Below are 24,970 nucleotides of genomic sequence, written 5' to 3'. Positions count from 1 at the left end.
TTTTCCCCTTCTGTTGCAGTCATAATTTTGAACTGTGACTGGCTTGAATCAAACTCTTTGCTATAGAAGAGGGCAGAGGTTGGGAAGGAAAAAAAGTCCTTAGATAGACCCTGTCCTAAACATTGATGGGCATAATCATAATAAGTTGAAGACCAAGAAGAAGATTCTGTGAATAAAAAATGTATGTGATTATATCTAGCACAGTGCCTGCCTCTTAGAAAGAGCTCAGTAAATTTGAGTTTTAAAACATAGGGCATCAAGAGTGTTAAATTATACCTCAGAGAATGAAAAATCAGAGACTCAATGGAGGGGACAAATAAAGCCGTGGAGGTAAAGAAGGTATCTATGCTAAACAATATAACTGCATGTATATTTAAGTGTATAAGATAGATAATGATATCACTGAGTTTTGTTGGATCATTGAACAGAACTGTTTGCAGTCTCACTGTTGGAATGACCACTTTATAAGCTTTAATTTTGTAACTTGAACAATTATTTCTAAGATGACAATATGTAATCCATTAACTAGTGATTTCCTACTGTTTTTTTTCTGTAAATCTGTATAACTTGTACCCTTTCTCTGCTGTTTTTCTTTTTCTCCTTAAATAAAATTTTAAAAAAAAGGTGTCTATAACATGTTATATTCACTAACACCACACTTTATGTAAGCAAATAATACTGCTGTATTTGATTTGAGTTGCAAAAGTACTTTGTTAAAGCAACCTGAAAGGAAAGTGATACTTCTGTAATCATCAGTTCTGTTTGGTTAAATAGAGATAATATGAATTAAATTTTGTTTAAGAGAAAGTACATGTTTTTAAACCTACAGAATAAGACTGAAAAGTGTTTGAATTGTAAAAGGAATATTGACATCTTGTTGGGAAGTAATTTAATTCTTCAATAAATTCTGGTATTTAGCTTTAAGTCATCAGATAATGAGAGTAAATTTATTTATTTATTTTTGGTACTAGGAATCGAACTCACAACCATGTGCTCGCAAGGCAGGTGCTTACGCTGCTGAGCTAAATCCCCAGCCTTCTTTATTCTTAAATTTCTTCATATTACTTAGAAATTTTATGTCACACTCGGTAATATGTTAAGGACTTCAGGTTCTGTTACACATTCCCATATGCTATAGCCACATTTGTAAACACTGAATTTTTCATTAGCCATTATGTAATGCATGTGTGTTAAAGTTGATTTAAATGTACAAATTCTGGTCTATATTCCCATGTTAACTACTCATTTATGCTGTCTTGATCAAATGTGAATATTGGTTTGAGTTTAAAATCTTGAGTATGACATTATTCTGTGTTTTAGTGTGTTGCTAAATTATAAAACCAAATTTGCTAACGTTACTTTTTTCTCACAGTGGTTTAAAGAATGATTATAACAAAGAAACATTCACCTTGAAGCATAAAATTGATGAACAGATGTTCCCTTGTCGATTCATTAAGATAGGTAAGGATTTAGCTTTTTAGAATTTGTAGAAACAAATTCTTTTACCATTGACCTACAAACTACATATGGTTTATGGACCAAGTCCTCCAGGCCTCCTGTATTTTTAAATAAAATTTTATAGAAAAGTGCTACCTTGGTCAGTTCACATATTGTCTGTATCTGCTTTTGTGCTCCAAATATTGAGGCAAATAGAAGGAAACCATATTGACGGCCAGGGATTTAGGTCTGCCTGGCAAGCCTGAGGTTATGAGTTTGATCCCCAGTACCCACCCAAAAAACAAAGTCAACAAAGAAAACCATGTAGCCCAAAGGTTACTGTTTGGTCTTTTACAGAAAAAGGTCTGTGGCTCTTGATTTATAACTCCATTACTGAGTAAGCGTTAGTAATTTCAAGTGGAACTTCTAAGTGTTTACTCATTTGAAGGCTTTTTAAGAAGTTTTTATGAGATAAGCTAGGTGGTTTCCTTTATTCTTTATCAGTTACTCTATTCTATTATGACATTCTAAAATCAAATATAATAGAATTCCTTAAGGCAGTCTATGTAGTAAACTTCTGTTTTGTTATTTTGTATTCCATTTTTTTAGTGGTCAAACCTATTACAATGATATTTTGACCTACTAATATGTTGCAAAGTACAGTTTGAAAAATACTGCTTTAAAACATATTTATTTAGAAAGTGTTTTACTTTATGAAAGTATTTGTAAGGAATGCATCTTCAAAAATAGTAAATTTTAGGTTATTTTTATTTCCTTTAGGACTTATTATTTAGAAGATAGGAAAGTTGAAGACTTAAATCTTTTGTTTTACATCTCTGTTGTACACTTTTGAAAATATTATATTAAAATGAGTCACATTTCACAAAGAATGATAATAAAATCCAGAATCCTGCAATAATATACTTTATAATCATTGTGTATTATTCTACTAGGAGTAAGCCTGTTAATTTCATTGTGTCAAAACAATTATATGAGATTCTAATATACTACTCATAATGGAAAATATTATATCTATTCAAGTCCAAGCAAAACATTCAGTGTATTACCTGTTGTTATCCTGTGAGTATTTTGTTACAAACTTTATTTTTTCATGAAAGTAAGAGGAGTGTTTTTTGTATTTTCTTTATTCATATCTAAATGTACAGAATTACATAAAAATTTTTAAAATTCCTTTAATTAAAATCTATAGAGCACTTGTGTTCTAGTAAGCTTTCTTCTGTATAACCAATGGTCCAACTGAAATACTGGGCAAAAGGAATATTTGAGGTATTAAACACCATAGAAGGAAAACTGGTTTTATATTAGTTGGATATTTAATGCATTATTTTTCTTTTGTAACTGTTTCTGTTATAACTAGTTGTAAAGAAGAATTTCTTTGTGTAATAATTCAACTTAAAGATTTTTTAAAATCAATTATTGGTCATTTCTTCTTTTGTACTACTAAATAATTCTTTCATCAGTATTTAGACTGCCCAAATTCCTAAACGCTATTGCATAGGTTTTACATTTTTGTGATATTTTAAATCTATAGTCAGTCAATAGAGCCCTTTCTCAGCCCCTTTTCTTTCCTTTTTCCTCATTTTTGCTGTGAAATTGGGTATGTGCATTTCCCTCCCAGCTTCATTAATATAATTGATAAATAATATATCTATGATCTACAACATATTTCAACATATGTACATACTGTGAAGTGATTAAATGAAACTAACATGCATATTACTTCATACACTGTATGTATGCGTGTGTTAAAAAGTTGTCAGATCTCAGAAGTTTTCAGTTATGCGGTATATTATTAAAGTCTCCATTTTGTACAGTAGATCTCTAGAAATAATTTCTCTTGTTTAACTGAATCTGTACCTTTTGAATACTATTTCCTCATTCCCACTATCAACCTGCTTATGATAGAGGATATCTTTTACTTGATCCACATTAGTTTTATGGTATTTATATGTAATATTAATCGGAGCTTTCAAAAAAATAGACATTAGCTCATTTGATACTCAGAATATTTAAATCATTTCATATTTCTTGTCAGTTAAAAGATGTGAATACGGGGTTGCAGTGCATTTACTTTCCAACATTTTCTTGATAAGTTTTCTTTGAAATTAAGGAAATTGTGAAACTAAGACTATATGTTAATATTTTGGTTTATCGCCATATGTTCTTTTTTTTTTTTTTTTTTTTTTAATCTTTTTCCTTTTTACTGGTACCAGGAATCGAACTCACGACTGCCTGCTTCCAAGGCAGGCGCTTATGCCGCTGAGCTAAATCCCCAGCCCCCTCGCCATATGTTCTTAAAAACTCATTCTGATAAAAGACCTGAACCATATTATGTTCTACATTGTTACAATTTAGAAGAACCTGATTTACTTAAACAGGTTTGTCTTTAACACAATACATATAGTTAATTTTCAGTTACTCATGTTAAAGGGAGGAAACAAGCAAGGCTAACTCAATGACAGATTGTCTCCAAATCGACATTTTATTATAATTTTCGTTAAATGAACATATCTTATTCTTTAGGTTTGCATAAACTGGATTTGAGTAAGTTTGATCACAAATTGTTAACATGGTAGGAATCTCAGTTTTACTATTAGGTGGGGTTTTCAAGTAATTATAGATACTTACATGTAATATTTAAAATATTAATATTTAGATAGCTTTCTTATTTTTCTGTTAAAATTGGTTTTGGCCGCTTTCCTTCAGGTAAACGTTATATTCTTTTTTAAAGTTACCTTTTCTATAAAATGAGAATAGTACTACCTTTTCTTTTTTTTTGTCTTTTTCCTTTTTATCGGTACCGGGGATCGAACTCACAACTGCCTGCTCACAAGGCAGGCGCTTATGCCGCTGAGCTAAATCCCCAGCCCAGTACTACCTTTTCTGCCTAGTGATATGGTAGGTAGTTATCTGAGACATTTTCTTGAATTTTGTTCTGATTTTTGAAGCAGTTGTTAGTCTGTTAAATTTTAAGATCCCATTTATGAAAGAAATGATTACATTTTGAATGTCTTGTGCATTTTTTAGAAGGGAATAAAACAACTAAAACAAAGCATGATAGTGATAAGACAATAGGAAATCCATAGTAGTTACTATATTGCGTATTGTTAGTGTCTAAATAGTTGCTCAGACTGCTGGCTAGTCTTATAAAGTCAGTCAAACTTGTATTAAGTGTTAGGTTGTTTATTTCAGGTGTTAACTCAGCCTTTGTTCCTCTGAATCAGCCAGTTGCTTGAAGGTGGGGTGTGGCTTCTTCTCTTCTAGTCTTGTGCATTTTTGGACGCCTTCTTACATACAGTATTTTAGGTACTATACAAAAGAATATGGATAGGTATAATTTGGACCATGATGTCATTTCAGCAATCATTATTTAGAATTTTTTATATTTATATTGTTTTTTGATAGTTTTGTAAGGACCTTAAAATGTGGTATCTAACAACAAATGGAAATCTTTCCATTTTTTTAATGAAGAAGCAGGGTAAAAGTCACATAAGTTAACCAGCATGTGATGGTCAAGGCATAGAACTTAGTATATGCATGACATTGTGGGGACTGCATAACATTGTTCATACTGCTTTTGAGTAACAATAGATACCATTTATGAAACACCGAACACTCAGTGACAGATATTGCTGTACTCACTTTACAGTTTATGAATCTGAAGTTTTGAGGTTAGGTGTTTTGGCTAAAACCATACAAGTACTAAAATGTAGTGATTGGACATAGACTCAAGTCTCTACTTCCAAAGGTCAAGTTTGCTGACTATGTGGTACATATATTATTTCCTCAGGGTGATTATGAAATCCTTGGAGAGAATAAACTGTTTTCTGATTCCTCATGCAAACTGCTTTCCTCAGTGTAGACACCTCTGTATGTACTTTTTTACCTTTTGAATTATATAAGAAGTTCAGGGCATAAATCAGCTTCATGAATTTGCTGAGGAAAAAAACTGCATTTTTTTCCTAACTGCTTCCTAACATTTGGCATTTCTTTCTGTTATGAAAAGTAACTCATAATAGTAGTTGTAGTGCTTGTGACTTGTCAAAGATTAGAAGTTAAAAATAAAAGTTACAAGTTTTTCCTGTCACATTGATGTTGTCAGTTTTATCACAAAAGTTATAAAATTATGGTTAAGTATTAGACCTGCCTCTAGATCTTGTTATTTAATGTGTTAATAGAAGCATATTAATTTCTTATAATAATTTTATTTTATTATAATTTTACTTTAATACAATTAATTCTGCAGTTTTGCATGTTTTATTTTATGCATTTAAAACTAAGGGTGATATGTCATACGTTTTACCAAACAGTATAAAAGGGTCATGGCACAAAGGCAAAAGAGTTCTTACTGGGGTTCTGTTTTAGATGGGACTTAGTGTGGAAGTGGAAGAGTCTTGGCTTCAGGAAAGGCCTAGAAGGACAGGGAAAATTTACTAAAGAAGGAGCATTATTAATTGAGGGACTGAATCCTAGAAAGTAAGTTAAAAGTTGGGGAGGAGACCTCAGTGGGAGTTAGGATCACAGGAGAGGAAACCTAAAGTGGTGTGGGATGAGAGTATTGGTTGCCAGTGACTAGAAGAATTTAAATCTTCATTTATACTGTGGTAATAGCTAAATGAGGAAACTAGCAAGAAAGCCAAAGACACTGAAAGAGATACTGAGCCTTGGAAGGATTCTAGCAGAAGTTTTTGTTTTTGTTAGTTAAGAAGAGTCACTTGGAGTCCACATTGTTGTGGGGCTTCAAAGAGGTTCAGATTGAATGTGACATATATTCTGCATCTCAGGATTATGGAAGTTTAGGATGGGTCTTATGTCTAGAAGGTATCCTGATTCTGCGTGGGCATGCATGACCTTTTATGAGACTATGTGGGAAGTGACATTTAAAAAACACATTATTAAAAGGAAAATTAAGCATACTAACAATAGTAAGGCTAGCAATTATTGAGCACTTATTGTGTGCTAGTTACTTTGCTAAATGCTTTGTGTACTTATTCCATAGTGGAATTGCTACTTCAGAGTGGTTAATCTTGAATTTTTAGGATCTTCTGGAACCTGATCTTAAAATGACAGGCATCTCGAAATGGCTGTTTTAGTCATCTATAAAAGAGTTCCTAAGTTGTATCATTAAAGCACATTAAATATGCCATCTTTGCTTCAGTTAAGAGTAGAGTCTTAGTCTGCTGTCCTTGTGCTGTATGTATCCCATTTTATGAAAAGGATGCATGGTTCTTGATTATGTCTTATGCCTAATCCATCTTTTGGGAGGACTTGTGGTTGAACTGTAGAAATTCCTACTCTTGACATATATATTAGGAGTTTCTTATTCTTTTATTTAAGGTAGCAGCAGAGACATTTTATGAGAGGATAAATAATGTTTCTCCAGAACCCTCAATTCACATTTAGATTTCTTATGTCTCATTATAGTATATCTGATATGCATTAGTAAAGTTGATAAAGCCACCAGAAATCATTGGTAAATTGAAATGAAGGAATATCATCTTTACATTTTTTACAAATTCCTTTAATCTGTTAATAACTAACTACACGTTCATTTATCTGTAAGATATCCTTCATTAGATAACTTGGTAATTTGCCTTTTTCCCCTAACTGTTCTTTCAAATGTATTAAAAAATAGAACAAATTTTATTCAGAAATATTTCTATTGAGACACTGGGTGTACACAGTAAATCTCATCAGAATAAAATTGTTTAACTGTTAAAATAAATATATTTTGCTGGGCCTTAATAGATATAATAGGAAGATTCTCCTCTTCCTCTTAATTTTATTGAACTTGAACCTCTACTACTGTGTATCTGGATATACATAAAATATTTTTGTGACTCTGAAATTAGACTCATGTCTTATTCTGACTCATACTGTTTGGTGGTCATTGCTGTGTGACATAGTAGACAAAAAAATGTCAGTGCTATACAAAGAAATAAACTGGGCATCATGGTGCATGTCTGTAAATCAGGCGATCTGGGAGGCTGTGACAGGAGAACAGTCACAAATTTGACTCCATCTTTAGCAACCTAGATTTAGTGACACTCAGATAGTTTTTTAAAGACCTGTGGATATAGGTTAATATAAATGTCCTGGGTTTAGTCCTCAGTTCTAAAAGGAAAAAAGGAAGATCAGGAGAGAGAAGTGATGAACAAGGGCGGGAAGGGAGAAAGAAGAGGAAAAGAGAGTGGAAGTTTAAGACTTGATATAAAACTTTTTGGAAATTTTTGTTTGCACAGGGAAGTGGAAAATCGTAATAAACATTCTCACAATGTTTCATACATCCACATAGTTGGTTGCTACTGCTTGTATCTGTCTTTACTCACACAGCTTCCTTTAATTAACACTATAAGAAAAGTATCTGACCCATACATCTTAGTTCCTTTTGTACTCTGAAGCAATGAAAACAAGCTATAAACTTTGAAATCAGTGACCTGGCAATTAGATATTGTGGTCTATCCTGGACTTAGTATCCATGTGTGATTTTATGATATCATTCATTGGTCATTTAGAAAATGGTTTGGTTAGTTATACGGTTCTTTCAAGTGTGGAAACATTTCATTAATATTACCTCCAGTCAGAAAAATCTTACAGAACTACTTAAGCTTAAACTGCTAGACTCTGATTTTTCTAAAATTCTGATTTTCTCTTAAAAACTTGAATTTCATTTTCAGCTGGGGATATAACTTAGTGGCACGGTGCCTGCCTGGCAAGGTCAAGGTCCTGAGTTTGGTTGCCGGAACTGGAAAAAAAATAGTTTCAAAATCCCATATCTTCAGTTATTTTTCTTGAATGTCCTAACAGATATCCAAATCTGAATAATCAGGTTATCAGTCATTTTTCTTTCAAGAATAATTTATTGCCATGCAGGAAAAGATCCACTTATTTTATCTCATAACTCAAATGTTTCTACTCAGTTGTTTTCCTTGAGATAACCATTATGCTTTTTGTACAGGAAAAATCCTTTAGTGTTTCCCATCTTGTCACACTAAAAAGATGTATATTTAATCATAGGGATTCAATAAGACTAATTTTTATTGCATCATCAGAGACATCCTTAAATGAACAGTCTTTTTTTACTAAAGTGTAAGTATATGATGGTGAGGAATACAGTGCAGCTCGTACTGGATTAAGAACTGCTGATACTTTTTGGTGCTACAGCTTTGCTACAGGTGTCAGCAGTTTTACAAACCATTGCATTTTCACCTTTGATGCCAATGTTAGTATTATTAAAATACTGTTGTTGTGTATTATTACAGAAAGTAGTTTGACCATCTGAAACTGCCACAAAGTATTGTGAGACTCTCCAGAAGTTCAAAGGTCATGTTTTGAAAATTTCTGCACTGTTCCATTGCTATTGATGTGAAGTTTTAGTTCATTCTATGTTAAATTTTTCTGGATGCTTAAGAGATTTTTGGATTACCCCCCCCATTCTTCTAATTTATTTTCCTTTTCCTAGATAAGTATGAGCGTAATATGATAATTATTGTATCTTTTTAATATATTTGTATTCCTATTTTATTGTGAATATTCTTGTGTTCCTTTTTCAGGTCAGCTTGTATAATTACATATCAAGAAAAATTAATATATACCTTTGGAGTGTTTTTAAAATTATGATTACATTCAATTTATAATGAAAGGAATTGATATATTGACTACATTGAGTTTCTTATTGAGGAAGATACAGTATCACTTCACTTATTTAATTTCTCAGTAAAAATTTTCTTCCATGAATATTGCTTATTTTCCCTGTATTCTGAGATATGTTGTGGTTTTTGCAATTATAAAATATCATTTGTTTTATTTTCAAATTGATTATAAGTATAAGATGTTACATTTTACATGTTTATGATGTGTAAAACTTGAAAAGAAGTTGTTTGTATCTTCTGAAGTTTTTATGTAGAGAGTTACCTATAATCTACAAGTGACTTTTCTATGGGGAGGGTTATGCTGGGGATTGAATTTGGGTACTCTGCCACTGAATAGTATACTTTAAATTTTGAGACAGGTTCTTGATAAGTTGTCAAGTTGGAAATTGAATTTATTCTCCTTCTGCCTCAGTTTCCCAAAGTACTAGGATTACAAGTTTAATGTCCACTAGACAAAAATAAATATAAAATAAAATACATTTTTTCTTTTAACATTTTGTTAAGCTGCTAAATTATATTAATATAGCTCCTAATATTGAATCATCCTTCTTTTCCTAGGATGAAGTGTATTTGGTTACAAGGCTTTTTTCTCATCTTTTTTTCTCTTTAATTTGGATATATATTTGTAGCTGAGATTAGTCTTGCGTCCTTTTCTTTCATTTTATTGGGTTATTACTGGTAAATAATTGAACTTTATTCCTTTGATATAGTTTAAATAATATAATTATTGTCAAATACAAGTTTTGTGACATTTACCTGTTAAATCACCTAGTTCTGGTTATGTTTATTTGGGGATATGTATGTGTGTTTGTGTGTGTGTGTGTGTGTGTGTGTGTGTGTGTGTGTATGAGATTACTTTGAATTATCTTACCAGGTTTTGTTAACTAAGGGAGCCTCGTGGTGGAATGGGTCACGTGTTTCTTTTTACTACCATAACCTTAGCATCTAGCACAGTGCATATAGAGATGCACAGAAAACGTCGTATAAATCTTTACAGACTCAAATAGTGATTTAGTTTGCTAAGATTTTATTGCACTGTGTTAATACTTTTTTTCTCTTCTTAAAGTTCCACTCTTGTCGTGGGGGCCCAGTTTTAACTTTAGCATCTGGTATGTTGAACTTAGTGGCATTGATGATCCTGATGTAGTACAACCATGTCTCAACTGGTACAGCAAGGTAGGATTGTATTCTAAAATTATGTCCTTATGTTTAATGCCTGTAGAAGGAGGAATTGTTTATTTTCATTGTGAATAATTTGAAATGCTGAGATTAATAATAAAGTTGACAACAATTCATCAACTAACATTTTTAAGTATTAACACTGTGCCAGCTTCTAATCAATCTTGATAACTCATTTAATCATTGCCACCCTGAAATAATCCATTTATTGTCTCTGTTATTTTATAAATGAGGAAATAGAACACAGAGAATCACACAGTTGTAAAGTACTGTAGCCAGTACATGAACTCATGTAGTCTAGCTCTACAATCTGCTTATTTGGCTCTTAATGTTATTTTTAACCTACATTGATGTAAACACTTTGTTTTTTTTTGTTTGTTTGTTTTTTTTTTTTTTTTTTTTTTTTTGGTCTTTTTCCTTTTTATCGGTACCGGGGATCGAACTCACGACTGCCAGCTTTCAAGGCAGGCGCTTATGCCGCTGAGCTAAACCCCCAGCCCCCTATGTAAACACTTTGAACATGGCTTTTGGTGGTTATTAACCTGATAGAAGATTTAAGATGTATGATCAAGCCCCTAGAGTCATGATGATAAACAGGTGTTTCTAATATAATCACAGCACACAGAATAATGATGGCTCTTGTTTTAGATAAAAACAAAACAAAACTCTACTAATGTAAAATTAGGATTGATAGAGCATTATGCTTTGGTTATTTGTAAGGTTAAATTTTTATAATTACAATATGTGAAGATATTTCATAATCTTTTATTAGTCTAGAAATCAGCTAAGTCCTTATTTTCTTCTTCTCTAAAGGGTAATGCTTATAATCGTTGTTTGATTATCATATAGTGCTTTTGTTAGTTCTTATTGTACAATGGTATACTTAGAAAATGTCAGGTAATCTCAGAATGTAGTCTTGCAGTTGAGTTTTTAAAAAGTTCTATTTATTTATTTATGGAGACAAAAGTCTCACTATAGGTCTTACTATTGCTGGATTTAAACTCACTGTGATCCTCCTGCCTCAGTTTCCTAAGTGCTGGGATTATAGGCATGTGCTACCAGGCTCAGCTAAAAAATTCTTTTTGTGGGCTTATTTTTGGTATTCATGCTTTAAGGGAGAAGCTGTATAAATTAACTGCCTGCTTTTTGGATTCTAGTTAATCCAAGTACATACTTTATACTGTTTAATAGATGATAAAATTTAATATCTATGATAATTTTTGAGTTGTAAAACCTATTTATAAAATTAGAATATCTCTCATTCATGTAATAGCTTATTCTTAAGCAAGAGGAAGAAGCATAATGTAGTTTATGTGTATTAGTTGATGGTATCTGTGCTTTTAGTACTTGCATTGTAATTTGATTAGTAAAAATTGTAGAAGATAAAATTTTTACAATGTTAAGTGAGCCATAATGTGTAGTGAATTACATTTTTTTCACAGTTCAGATTCATAGGTCTAATTGGTTTCATCTCCTTTGGGAAAATTACTACAAAGACCTTAGCTGCAGTTTTGCTATTTAAAAGATGAAAATAATGATAATCAGACTAGTACAGTGCTCAGTAAATAGTGCTGAGGTTAGGTTAGTTATTTTTACTGTGCTGTTTTTTCCTGTAGTGCAACTAAGCAAATCTTCTTTTCTGCATGCTTTCTCTTGTGTTCTAGTAGTACCGTGAACAGGAAGCCATTCGCCTTTGCCTAAAACATTTCAGACAACACAACTATACAGAGGCTTTTGAATCACTGCAAAAGAAAACTAAGATAGCCCTGGAACATCCTATGTTAACAGATCTACACGACAAACTGGTGTTGAAGGGTGATTTTGACGCTTGCGAAGAATTGATTGAGAAAGCAGTAAATGGTATGATACTTTGATTATAAGGGCAATTTTAAGTTTATACAACAAACTTTGAAAAAGAAGGAAGGGTTTTTACCAATTGTTACTCTTTCCTAATTTTTCTTTTTCGTTTTTCTTTTACTCTACAAATATTGTTAGCTCCTTGAGTTATAGAATTCCTTCATGTAAGATAGATCCATAATGTAATGGTGCCTTTAAAAAAAAGAGAAATGTAAACTCACATGCTTACATTTGTCATCATGGGAAACCATTTATTTCATTAGCAATAAGCCAATTTAGAAGTGATCTTTTAATATTACCTTCAATATCAAGACACCTGTTTCTAAGTGTTTTTGGCAATTGGCAGTAGCGCTGTAATTTTGGATAGAAAGTATTAGATTTCAGACGTGTTGTTAGTAAATACTTTTAATGAGCAAAGAGATTTGTTTTTAAAACAATATCTATGGATTAAGCGCTAAAATAGCTGATTTTTTAATACGGCTTTTGAAAAATGTGAATATTTGATAATCTCCCTCTTGCTTTGGAAGATGACACCATTTCAATAGTTAAGACTCAATAGTTGTTATTTAAAATAAAAAGCAATTCTTACTAATGGACTGACATTGTTTTCATTCTTTTTTTCAAAATAGTCTTATGTAGTCACTTTCATAGTGACGAACAAAATACATGGCTTAGTGTAGAACTTGTGGAATTGAATTTGGTGCATTTTTTAATAAAAAGAAATAAGGAATAATGAACATCTAGTACTTTGCTCTTATATTTTGTAGTCTTACACTGTTACTATTATCTACTGTTATTAGGTACTCCTATTTATCAGATACTGTGTTGAGGATTTTACAACTAAGGAAAACAGAACTTTTTACTGCCTTCTTTTAGTTCATAAATTTAAGGTTAACCTAAAATGAATTGTTCATAGTTATGTTTTGATAAGTATAATGAAAAACTTGCTTTTAAGCCTTTTGTATTACTTATGTTTATTTGATTATGATACTTACAAATAAGACATTGACATGTTTGAAATGTCATGTACTTTTGGAGTATGAACAAATAGAATGTATATTTTTACCAAACTATTAAACTCCAATCAGTGAATGCATGAAAACATACACACAATCTTTTTTTTTTTTTTTTTTTTTTTTTTGGTGCCTGTAATGGAATTTGTGATCTCACACTTGCCTGGCAGGCACTTATGCCGCTGAGTTAAATCCCCGGGTCCCAGTCTTTTGAAAAGTTAAAAATTTTTTTTTCCCAATTTCATACACTAGGGGAGATATAGATAATTTTATAGTTTTGAGTTAGTTGATTTTGTTTCAAATCTTTTTTGAGACAGGGTATTGTTTTGTAACCAGGCTAGCCTTGAACTCATTATGTTGTCCAGGCTTGCTTCCAGTTTATAGAGATCCTCCTGCCTCAGCCTGTTGAATACTAGAATTGCAGGTGTGCTCCGTGCCTGGCTCAAGTCTTTTGACGTTAATACATTTGACTATTTTGTTAAGGGAAAGAAAAAAAAAGACCATGAATAACTTTATGTAATTATAAGGTTAAAGACAATTAAATTTTAAACCTCTGTCTTTAGTTGTTACTTAGCTGGTTAAGAAAAACTGTTAAAAGTGTGTCAACTTTGACTACAGCGAATACACAGTTTATCCTTGGGGTTCTAAAAGGGAACCAAATTTAGGAAACTTGATAATACTGTATTTTTGAAACTTAGAGCCAAGTAATATTTTTGTACTGCTCTGGGATTGCCTCAACTGGCTTGGAACCCTGTTAGTTAATAAGCATTCCTTCCAGAGTTGTTCAGTTTGCTGCTGACCTCACTGTTGATGATTTATTGGACAAATAAGGAAGTAAACAGTGTTTTTTGGCCTCTGCTCTACTGAAAAACATAGCAGAGAAGAACATGAAGTTCTTGCCTACAAAATAGGAAAGTCTATTGGAATGAAGTGTCTCTATTGAGCTTCTTACAATGGAGAGAACAAAAACTTTTAGTATATTTAGTATTCTAATTAGTATGATCTGTAAGAGTGGTCTGTATATTTAAAAATGTCAGGCTGTATTTTTCTACTGCTTTCTTAGAAACTTTTCCATATTTACATTTAATTTCATTAGAGATAATTTCTGAACCAGTAATTGTTACTTCTCTTACAGTGTAGAATCTAATAATGATGCTTAGAAGTTACCTGGAACAGCAAAGTTATTCAAAGAGATAAAAAAATGTGCTGAAAACCTCCAATTGCCAAGCTTATTTTATTATAGAAACAAAATTTCCTTTTATAAGTCCCTCTGCTTTTTTCTCCTTGTTTAAAATTTTCGAATGAGTTAGGCTGACTATATATCAGATAGACAAATGTTACCTATTTTTTATCTTTTTAGAGTTCTATTGAGCTACGGCTCAATAAAATATGTCTAACATAGGTTATACATATTTGAAATGTACAATTTGTTAAATTTTGACATACATGTGTACAGACATCTGTGATACTATCACACAAAAATCACAAATATATTTACCACCCCCAAATGTTTTTCTTGCCCTTTTATAATCCAGCTTTCTCTCTTCAGTGCTCCTGTTTCCATCTCCATATAACCATTTATTTCCTACCTGTCACTGTAGATTATATTTTCTATAGTTTTTAAAAAATGGAATCATGTTGTCTATACTTTTTTGGTCTGACTTCTTTTATCTGCTTATTTTGAGTTTCATCTATGTTATTGGATGCATCAATATTATACATATCAATATACATATACTGCTAAGTAATAATCTATAGTATGGATATACTGATTTGTTTATACATGAATTTATTGGGCACTAGAAACATTTCGGCTTTTTACAGTTTTAAGATAGTAGCAATAAATCTGCTATGAACATTTATGTACAAATCTTTGCATGGAAATATACTTCCACTTTTTAGTTAGACACTTAGGAATGGAATGTCTGTGACATACGATGTATATATATTTAACTATATTTAAGACAAGTTTTTTCACTACTGGCCATACAGCAGGAGGTGAGGGATGGACAAGAAGTAGACTTTTCTTCTGTATTTACAGCTCTTTCCCGTTGTTCAAAATACTGCCCTGAGCTTTACCTCCTGTCAGATCAGTGGCAACATCATGTTCTCATAGGAGCCTGAACCCTACTGTCTACTGTCCATGCAAGGAATCTAGATTGTGAGCTTCTTAGGAGAATATAGTGCTTGATGGTATGTAAAGCTGAAGTGGTGATAAGTACTGGGGAATATAAACATATATTAATAAAAAGAAACAAGGGTCATTTTTTTGGTGTCTCGTAATTAGATTGATTAATGTTTTGTTAGCATTCTTTCTATGTTTATGAGTAAGAAGGCCTTACAATTGTACTTTCTCTTATGCTTCTTTCAGGTATCAGTGTTTTCCTAATATCATGTAATAGGTTGAAAAATTAATCAAGTTTATTCTTGTTCTCTGAATATGTCTTAGAATTTTAATGATTCCTGTCTTGTATTCTTGGTAGAATTTACTAATGAAGCTATCTGTGTGTGCTTGAATCTACTTGGTGGGAATAATTTTTACCTATCAACTGAGTTTCTTTAAATGTTGTAGGATTAATTAAGGTTGTTTGGGTCATGCAGTTGTGTTGTTTAATGTTATGTTTTAGAAATGTCTGTTTCATCTAAAATTTCAAGCTTTTGTACCTTAAGGTTAATAGTCTTTTTTTTTTTTTTTTTATCTATAGGATTTTCAGCGGTACTTTTTTCCTTGAATTTTTTTCGAGACAGGGTCTTCCTGTTGGATCAGACAAACTTGAACTCACTTATGTATGTTACGTCCCTTTTTCTCCATCATTCACACCAGAAGTTTATTAAGTTCACTAGTCTTTTGAGAGAACAACTTTTGATTTGGTGATCTTTCCTTTTTTTAGGATTAATTTTCTGACTCTCTAATACATTTTAAGATGGATACTTAGCTAATTAATTTTCAGTCTGAAAGTTCTCCACATATGTATTTAAGGTTATAAAATTCTCCCTTCTTAAGTTTTAGTTGAACTATGAAGTATTTTCACTTTTGTCCCTATGCATTTAAGCATATAAAATTCCCTTTGCTTAGTTTTAGTTCTGTTATGAAGTATTTTCATTTTTGTTCAGGTCAGTATTTTAATTATGACATGAAATGACTCTTTGTGGATCAGTAGTTATATAGAAATGTAATTTTTAATTCCTAAATACACCAATTTTTTGGTAATTTTCTTTATTGATTTCTCCTATAATGTTTTTGAACTTAAAATTTTATTAGTACATGTTGATAGTACATGCAGTTTATAATCATCATGGGAAGTAGGTACATGTATGTATTACAGGTAATTTTGTTTTAAATCCTCCTCTCTCCTTCCTCCCTCCTCTAATTTTTCTATTATGATTCTTCCTTGTTGATATTTTTAATCTTAGCTCATGTTATAACATATAATGTTTACATTCACTGAGATTACTAGGTTCCTGTACATGGCATATCTTTATTCTACTTATTTCCCCTTCCCTTCTTCTCACCCCTTATTCTTGCTTCCTTGGTCCATTTCCCTATCTCAAGAGATCCATTGCTTGTTTCCTTCTATCCATCCTTTATTGTTCTTTATTTGTACTTGCTTCACTGAAATCACACACACACTCACGTGTACAATGCATATATTAGCAAATCTGACCAACTGGACTTGTATAGAACACCGTCCCAAACAACTAAAGATCATTCTTTATCAATAATGATTTTCTGTTTGATTCTCTGAATAACTGAGAATAATAATAACACTTTTTTAGCTGTGACTATGGAGTTCTATGTCTCCTTATACTTCTGCCAGTTTTTCTTTATATATTTTGACATTATATATTTAGTTACGTATAAATTTTAAATTCTTCTATTTTTAATTAAATATTTTATTTCTTGTAAAGTCTTAAAGTACAAAATGTCTTGTTTTCTACTTTTGCTTTTTAAAAGAAATAAATTTAATTGAATTTTTAAAAATCTACTGGTACTGCCTTTCATTTAATTTTAACACTTAAAATTTCACTTACCTGACTAAATTACTGATAGATATATGGCCTTAAACCTACCATGTGACTTTCTTTACTTTGCCATATTCGTTGTTTATTTTGTCTTTTTGATTTTTGTTTCTCACCTTTTTACTTTTTATTTTCTGTTTATTTGGCTGCTATATTACTTTTTTTTTTGGTCTTTTTGAAACGGGGTGTAACTATGTAGTTCAGACTGGCCTTCAGCTTACTTTGTAGCCCCGGTTGGTCTTAAATATGCAACAGTCCTCCTGCCTCAGCCTCCCACGTGCTGGGGTTATAAGCATGTGCCACCACATTTTTGATTAGTTGAGAAGTGTTCAATTAACAAAACTGGTCAGCACCTTTTTTCTCTGCCTGTACAAAGAATTAATGGAGTTTCAGCTTAGTTGAACTCAAACTTCATTATTGTTTTGCTCTATGTTGTCTCTTTTATTTCATATTTGAAGACCTTGTAAAATATTGCTGTTCTTTTATACAGTGTTCATTGACTTTACCCAAATATCTACTGATTTTGCCCCCTGTTTATTACTGTTTGTGTCTTTGATCTTAGTCCTAGGATCGTATTCCCTCAGCCTCAAATATGGCATTTTAGAGTTTCTTCTAATGCAGGTTAGCTCACAGTTCTGTTTGCCTGAAAAAGTAGCCACTTCTCAGGAAGGATATTTTTGCTGGATATAGAATTATAGATTGGTAATTATTTTCTTCTAATACATTTTGAGTATTAGTCCACTATTCAGTGGCTTGTAGTGTTGCTGTTGAAAAATGTGCTGTCACATCTGTTAATTCCCTTCAAATGTATTTTCCTTGGGCTGTTTTAAGAATTTTATCTTTGTTTTAGGGTATTTTGTAGTTACAGTGGTACTTAGGTTCAAAAATGTCATTCTTTCCATTGTTCTGGTCACAGATAGTTGGATGAGAACTGAATCTTATTCAGTGGTTAGGTTTAATGTTGACCATAGGGGGAAGTTTGATTCAGTTCTCATTCAGTTTACTTTGTGCACGGAATAGTGGAGAGAATCGAGTTCGTGAACTGAGGCATCACTACCAGCAGGGCTGTCTGCAATTACTATTTTAAACTCCAATCATAGCCTTTTCATTGTTGTGTACTTTGGATTTTCTTTTAAGTAAGTGCATATTGCCTTTATATAGTTTTCAGTCTCTCATTTTCTTAGATATCTGTTTTAACTGCATATTTCTGTTTTTCAAGTTTCTCTAAGTCCTTGATCCTGTTAACATTACCATATCGTTAGTTTTTTCTCCAACGCTTTAGTTCTCATTTCTGTGAATTTTTTTGTTTATTTTTCTTTTCCTTCAACTCTGACATTCAACATTTTCTTTAGTTATCTTACCATATTTTTAATCTATTTATATCAGTTTTCTACCTGTTTTGTTCTCATGTTCTATAGACAGAGTTGCTTACTTTGCTTTTGTGTATTTCTGTTAGTCAACTTTCATGTTGCTAGGAAAAGTTACATGACACTGCAAAACCTGAAGGAAGAGAGGTTTGCTTTTGGATCTGAGTTTCAGAGATCTCAATACATGGTCTGCTGGCTCCAAGGGAGAAACATCATGGTGGTGAAAGCTATTCAACTGATGGCATATGGGAAGCAGACCGAGGGAAGAATGCCAAGAGGAACCAGGAACTTCATATAGTCCCCAAGTTTATTAACCCACTCAGACACACCCACAATTATGCTTTACTGATTTCCCAAGCATCTTTTAAGGCATTCAAATTGGCAGTCAAGATTAACAGTTATGGGCCAGGGATAATGCTCAGTGTCACAAGGCCTACTGGCAATTGTCAGGTCCTGAGTTCAATTCCTGGTTTAAAAAAAAAAAAAAGATACACGATTATAGTATTTATGGAAAAGTATTTGGTAATTTTCATCTATTGCATAACTACATTTTTCTGTTAGGTTCATTTGCCACTGTTTTATTGCTTTGTTTTTATGCATTTTATATCTTGGTGTGAATCCTTGGCTCTTTGTTTTCTTTTTTCTTTTTTAATTACTTTTTTAATCTTTGGATGAGGCAGGGTTTGGTTTGTTTTGTTTTGGTACCAAAGATTGAACTCATGACCTTGTGCTTGCCAGGCAGGTACTTGTGCCTACCAGGCAGGTACTTGTGCCACTGAGCTAAACCCCTGACTTGAGGCAAGTTTTTCCTAACAATTTTTTTTTTTTTTTTGTCTTTTTCATTTTCATCGGTACCAGGGATCGAACTCACGACCGCCTGCTTGCAAGGCAGGTGCTTACGCCCCTGAGCTAAATCCCCAGCCCCTCCTAATAATTTTGAGGAGTTTTTTTAGGAGCTAGGGTTCTGTTCTAGGATAGCATTTTTTTTAAAATTTCTTTTTCCTTTGGATTCTTTTACTTCTCAGCTACGGCAATAATGCAAAATCTTTTACCTACCACCTGCCAAGTGCTTCCTAAAAGGTAGCTTTTTAAAATTCCTGCTCATCCATGCCTTCATGCTTTTGTTTATGCCTTATTCTCCTTTCCAACTATTGTGTTTTCATCACTACTCACTTCAAAATCATGTTAAAGTCCAACATTTACAAGATACTGGAACTTGTTTTATTATTCTCTCCCTCAGTTGCTCCCTCCTCTTAACTTTTTTTCCTTAGAGCTATGGTCCTCATTTTATGCACAGAATATTGTTAAGTTTTCTATGAAGTACATTTCCAAACACTGTGCTACACTCTACATTTTTACAACGTACCTTCTAATCTCATAAGCCCCTTGTGTTAATTTATTTAATTCTTATGTCTACCTTCTTAGTTAACTTTGATATTATCTCCATTAAATGAATGAGAATGCTTAAGTAAGTAATTTACCTAAGAGAGGATAGTGAATGAATGATAGAGCTGAGATTTGAACTATGTCAGGAAACAAAATCTATACCCTTATATAAGTGTGCTTTGTATCCTAGTCCATTTTTAGTCATTCTGGTTTCTGGTATAGATTTTTGAATTATAAATATAGTTTATGTATATTTTTTCAGAATTTGATCAAATTGCTGAAATGAATGCTTTTTTAAAAAACACTTTTTCCCCCCCTAGTACTGGAGAATAAACCTGGGTCCTTTGCACTGAACTATACCCCCAAAGCTTTTAAAGTATTTTTATTTTGAGACAAAATCTCAGTATATGGACTCATTCTTGTGATTCCTCCTACCTTAAGCCTCTAAGTATACTGTGATTACAGATGTGAGCAGCCATTTCGAGCTCCAGTTTTTATTATTTATGCTCCACAAACTATTTACCTACAAATACATTTTGAATTAGTTTCTTTAAATGTACTCTCAGCATTAGGGAGAAATCACGTTTGATAAAGGTTGTATAGAAGGCAGTCTTTTAATCTGTTGTTTTGATCTCAGATAAGGTTTGAAAATTTCATTTTTCTTTTGGTAAAAGGTTCCTAAACTTCCTTTATTAATCATACACTTTTAAAGAATGTGCATTTTAGGAGATGCAATAAAAGTATATGTTTTTAATACTTATGATATAGGATTTTATGATGTGGACTTTATGAAGTGTGTTTAATTAAGATAGCCATAATCATAGAAATCATAGGAATCCTAAAGATGATAGTTGAACATAGAGAATTTATATTGAAGACTGTTAGCAACTTGCCCCTCATTTGCTTTTTCCTGAGTCATATTTTAAATGTTTTTGTATATTTTTACTTTTACCAGATTCTTCTGATTTTCTGCTTTAGATATTTGTCAAAAAATAGACTTTACAAAATATTATCATCTGCCTCCCTGGTTTCCTCCTGAAACATAGTTTTTTGTTGTTTTTGTTTTTTAACTCAGATGATGCAAAATCATCTTTAAAAATTTCATTTTAATTTAAGGACTGTATATATGTTGTGATATATGTTGTCATGTTTTTGTAAAGGAGAATGGATAACTGTTTCAATGTAGAGCTTAAGCTTTTTTCTAAGTCATAAAATATCTTCAAATAACTATGCCAAAAAGGTTTTGGGGCAACTTTTCAAGAATTAGAATTATCAGAAATAATGATGAGATTTATTTGGGGTACAAAGGTGTCAACTTTTTGTTTTCAGATCTGGAAAGGTTTAGAAAAATCTTTTTATTTAAGCAAGATGTTGAAAGTGGTGTATTCTAAAATAATTCTATACTGCTTTACTGCTCATATTTTTATTGATTGCCTCAAGGAATTTCAAGTTTAGGGAATTTATTTCTAAAAATTAAACTACTTTTATTAAAAAGTGAAGATTTTAAGCATGTTTTTATTGGTTTGAAAGAGAGTTTACTGCTTACTAAATCACTGAAAAACACTTGTAATATTGTTTTCCTTTTGAGGTTATAAAAGAAGATTCTTAAGCCTTTTATTTCATTAAGAATAACTACTATACATAATCCACTCTGGATCTGATTTATTTATTGGTAACCCAGCTTCCCTGGCAAGAGTCAATAATATGGGTTAATATGGGTTAAGTGGAAATAATGTTTAATTTATGTTGTTCTGAAAAATGCAGCATAGGTTTTCATAAATTCTTAACCAGCATTTGTTATTTGAAAGTGGTTAAATGGGTAAATAATATAAAGGAAAGAATTTCAAGAAGTCAACAGGTTCATAGTAGAGTTGAATAGTTGGGCAGGGATGAGAAAACTTGACTTAGTAACCTACTACTTATGTCTCAAATCATAATTTTGCAAACCGTTGAGATGGTTTGGTTTGCTCTTTTTCTTTTGTTATTGTTTTGATAGAATAGGTAACTTCTCAAACTAGCCATTATTTACATGAAACAACTTGCGTCTGACAGGATTTCTTTTGGTAAACATTCTGAAATAGTGTCGAACTAAAAATTTCTTGAAAAAATAAATAGTAATCATCAGACACAGTCGCCAGTAGGTGTTAAAAGAGGGACTATATTTGTTCTTCTATCATAAATAATATATTGCATCTTTTTAGTTTTGTTCCTCTTTATTATTTTGTTTACTATTGTATTAGAATGATCTGAAATAATGTTTTTTCTGATTTTCATTTATTCTTAAATAGAACAGATGAAATTTTCTATATCTGTTTTAGTATTTGACCTCAAATTTTTATTTAAAAAACTATGTTATGATATATAGGTTACCTATGTTTTACAGTCTATGAAAATACAATATGAATTTTTGAATTCACCTTTAAACTTGTAGCTGCTGGGGTTGGAAATTTAACTCAGTGTCAGATGCCCCTGCCTGGCAAGTGGAGGATCGTGAGTTCAATCCCCAGTACCAAAAACAAACAAACAAAAACCCCAGACACACACAAATAACTTTTAACTTCTGTAAACCTTGATTTTCTAATCTTTGCCTTTATTGATACTGTTCAATAAATAGTTTTATTTTAAAGGGGTAAATAAGTTAATCTGTTTAGTGTTTTGCATCCAGTAGATATTCAATAAAAGTCAATTCTTCTTTGGTGAAATGTTTTTTAAAAATTACTTAATGATTTGGTAATGCTTTATATAAGTGATATTCTTCAGGTTTTGTAGTAATCTCTGGAGGAATAAAAGTTACCAAAAAGAATTGTGTGACTTCTTGACTGGTAGCAGCAAAGGAAAGAGATCAAGAGACAGGCAAATTAAAAAGTTTCAGAAACATTTCTTTAAAAAATTCAATACAGGGCTGGGGATTTAGCTCAGCGGCATAAGCGCCTGCCTTGCAAGCAGGCAGTCGTGAGTTCAATCCCTGGTACCGATAAAAATGAAAAAAAAAAATACAGTACAATGCAGTACAGTACAGTGGCACCTTGGTTAACAAACACTTCTATTTGCAAACAATTCAGTTGGCAAAAATTTTGCTGCTGTTTGCAAACTCCACATCAGGTGACAAATGTTGACCAAAGCCATCTTCCCTGCACAAACAGGTATATGGACATCTTCAGAGTCATGGAACAAATTAAGTTTGTGAACTGAGATACCACTGTATTATCCAGTGCAGCATGTCTCAAAAGAAAGTGCAGAGCAAGCACAGTGGTAAAAAGAAAGAGCAGAGGGGTAATGAAGGTGGCAAGAATGTATGGAATGATAATGAGCGTAACCAATGCAGATGAAGAATATGAAGAAGGTTCTGAAGAAAATAACCATTGAATTGAAGAAGGAAATTATAGGCAAGCGTGAGCTTGGAATTCAAGTATCTGATCTGGCCTTGAACTATAAATGATAAAGTCAACAAATCTTGACTGTTTCAAAGAATAGAGTTGGCACCAAAAGAAGTAAGGATGTTAACCAACCAGAGAACATAAGTCCTGGAAGAGGTGGAAAAACTTTTTATAGTGTGGTTATTGTGAGAAACAGCTGGCAGGTGAAACTGTGTCTTAGTTAGTGAAACTGTGGTCTGTGAAAAAGCCAGGAAATTGCACAGTGATACATTGTTTAAAAACAAAACAAAACCCTACAGGTGCAACTGGTGGTGAATTTAAAGCCAGTAGTGGTTTGGTAAATTCTGCAACAGCCGTGGCATCCACAGTGTAGTGAGATATAATGAGGCTTCCAGTTCTAACAAGACTGCTACGGAAGCCTACAAGAAAGAATTTGCAGAATTCATAAAGGCAGCAGAATACATCACTGAACTATGATGAAACAGGGCTCTTGTGGAAGAAGATGCAGAACAGACCCGGTGTCACACCAGGAGGAAAAGGCACTGCCAGGGCATAGCCCATGAAGGACATAAAGAACCTTCTGCTGTGTGTGAAAGCAAATATGTATCTGAAGATTAAGCCACTACTGACGTATCATTCCCAGATCCCCTCTGCATTCAAGGAACAGAATATGAACAAGGCATGTCCTTGTCATGTCACATGTTGTGTGGAGAGCCAGTGCAAAAGGTTGGGTCACAAGGCAGTTGTTTGTGGAATGGCTGCTTGAGATGTTTTCACTCACTGTTCAGATATGTCTTTCTGATAACCAAATACCTGAAAGTGCCTTCTGATAGACAGTGCTCCAATGCAGTCTCCAGTCTTGGAGAATGATACAGATACTGTGTTTTTACTTCATAAAGTTCAACACTCCCCACTCCCAACATGATGCCTCTTCTGCAGCTCATGGATCAAGTTGCAAGTAATCTGCAACTTCAAAGTATCCACAAAGGTACTCTTTACCAGGTATTTCGGTGTCACTGAAGAGACATTCATGACTCTGAGAGAGTTTTGTAAGAAACATTTCAGTATCCTGCACTGCATTAACTGCATTGACGAAGCAGAGGAAGATGTCATGTACTAGACTTTAAACTCAGCCTGGAGGATACTGTGGTCAGAATGTGATACTGAACACAATGTGTTACTGCACACTACCTGACACACAGGTAGTAGAGGAGATTGTGTTTATGGGCAATAGTATGAGTCTGGGCTTTGATGGAGTGAACATAGAGGAGCTTATTGAGGACTATAAGAAGGAGTTGATGACCAAAGAATTTGCTAAACTCCAGAGTGAGCATCAAACAGACTTGTTGGAAGAGCATCCACTGAGGAATAGGAAGACAGAGAAGAGATTAGCAGTGATGTGATAAAATCTATTAGGGAAAAATGAAATGAGTGCCAGGATTTCTTTGAGAAGCACTACTCCAACATAACTATAGTGAATGGAGTGTTGAACCATAACATGGTCTCTCATTTCTGGAGGGTTCTGCAGTTGAGGAAAAAAGTGATATTAGACTGATCTTTTCATCACAATTCACCCTGAAGCTAAGAGAGGAAAACCCTAAAGGAGATCTCCCTGGTATCCTTGTGTAGGGGCATCTTCCTCTGAATAAATCCTCCCCACC

At 32.6% G+C, this 24,970-nt stretch overlaps 1 protein-coding gene across 6 annotated transcripts in view; it reads left to right on the top strand.

The window, feature by feature from the left end:
- The window catches only part of Mkln1 (muskelin 1), a 317,153-nt gene that overhangs the window by 206,811 nt on the left and 85,372 nt on the right, over nt 1–24,970 (top strand). For 5 of the 6 annotated variants that reach the window (XM_063234205.1, XM_063234200.1, XM_063234188.1 and 2 more), the window contains 3 exons: nt 1,373–1,461; nt 10,177–10,286; nt 11,957–12,149. In XM_063234205.1, coding sequence (XP_063090275.1) covers nt 1,373–1,461; nt 10,177–10,286; nt 11,957–12,149 — 392 coding nt within the window. Of the gene's footprint in view, nt 1–1,372; nt 1,462–10,176; nt 10,287–11,953; nt 12,150–24,970 lie in introns of those variants that run through there. The other variant, XM_023564293.2, reaches the window with a different exon arrangement.

This window comes from Cavia porcellus, unplaced genomic scaffold (assembly GCF_034190915.1).
Source record: "Cavia porcellus strain 051 isolate PalLab524CR breed Dunkin Hartley unplaced genomic scaffold, mCavPor4.1 scaffold_2, whole genome shotgun sequence".
Taxonomy (NCBI): domain Eukaryota; kingdom Metazoa; phylum Chordata; class Mammalia; order Rodentia; family Caviidae; genus Cavia; species Cavia porcellus.
Note: the sequence above shows the minus strand (reverse complement) of the source record. Positions and strands in the feature narration are given on the sequence as shown.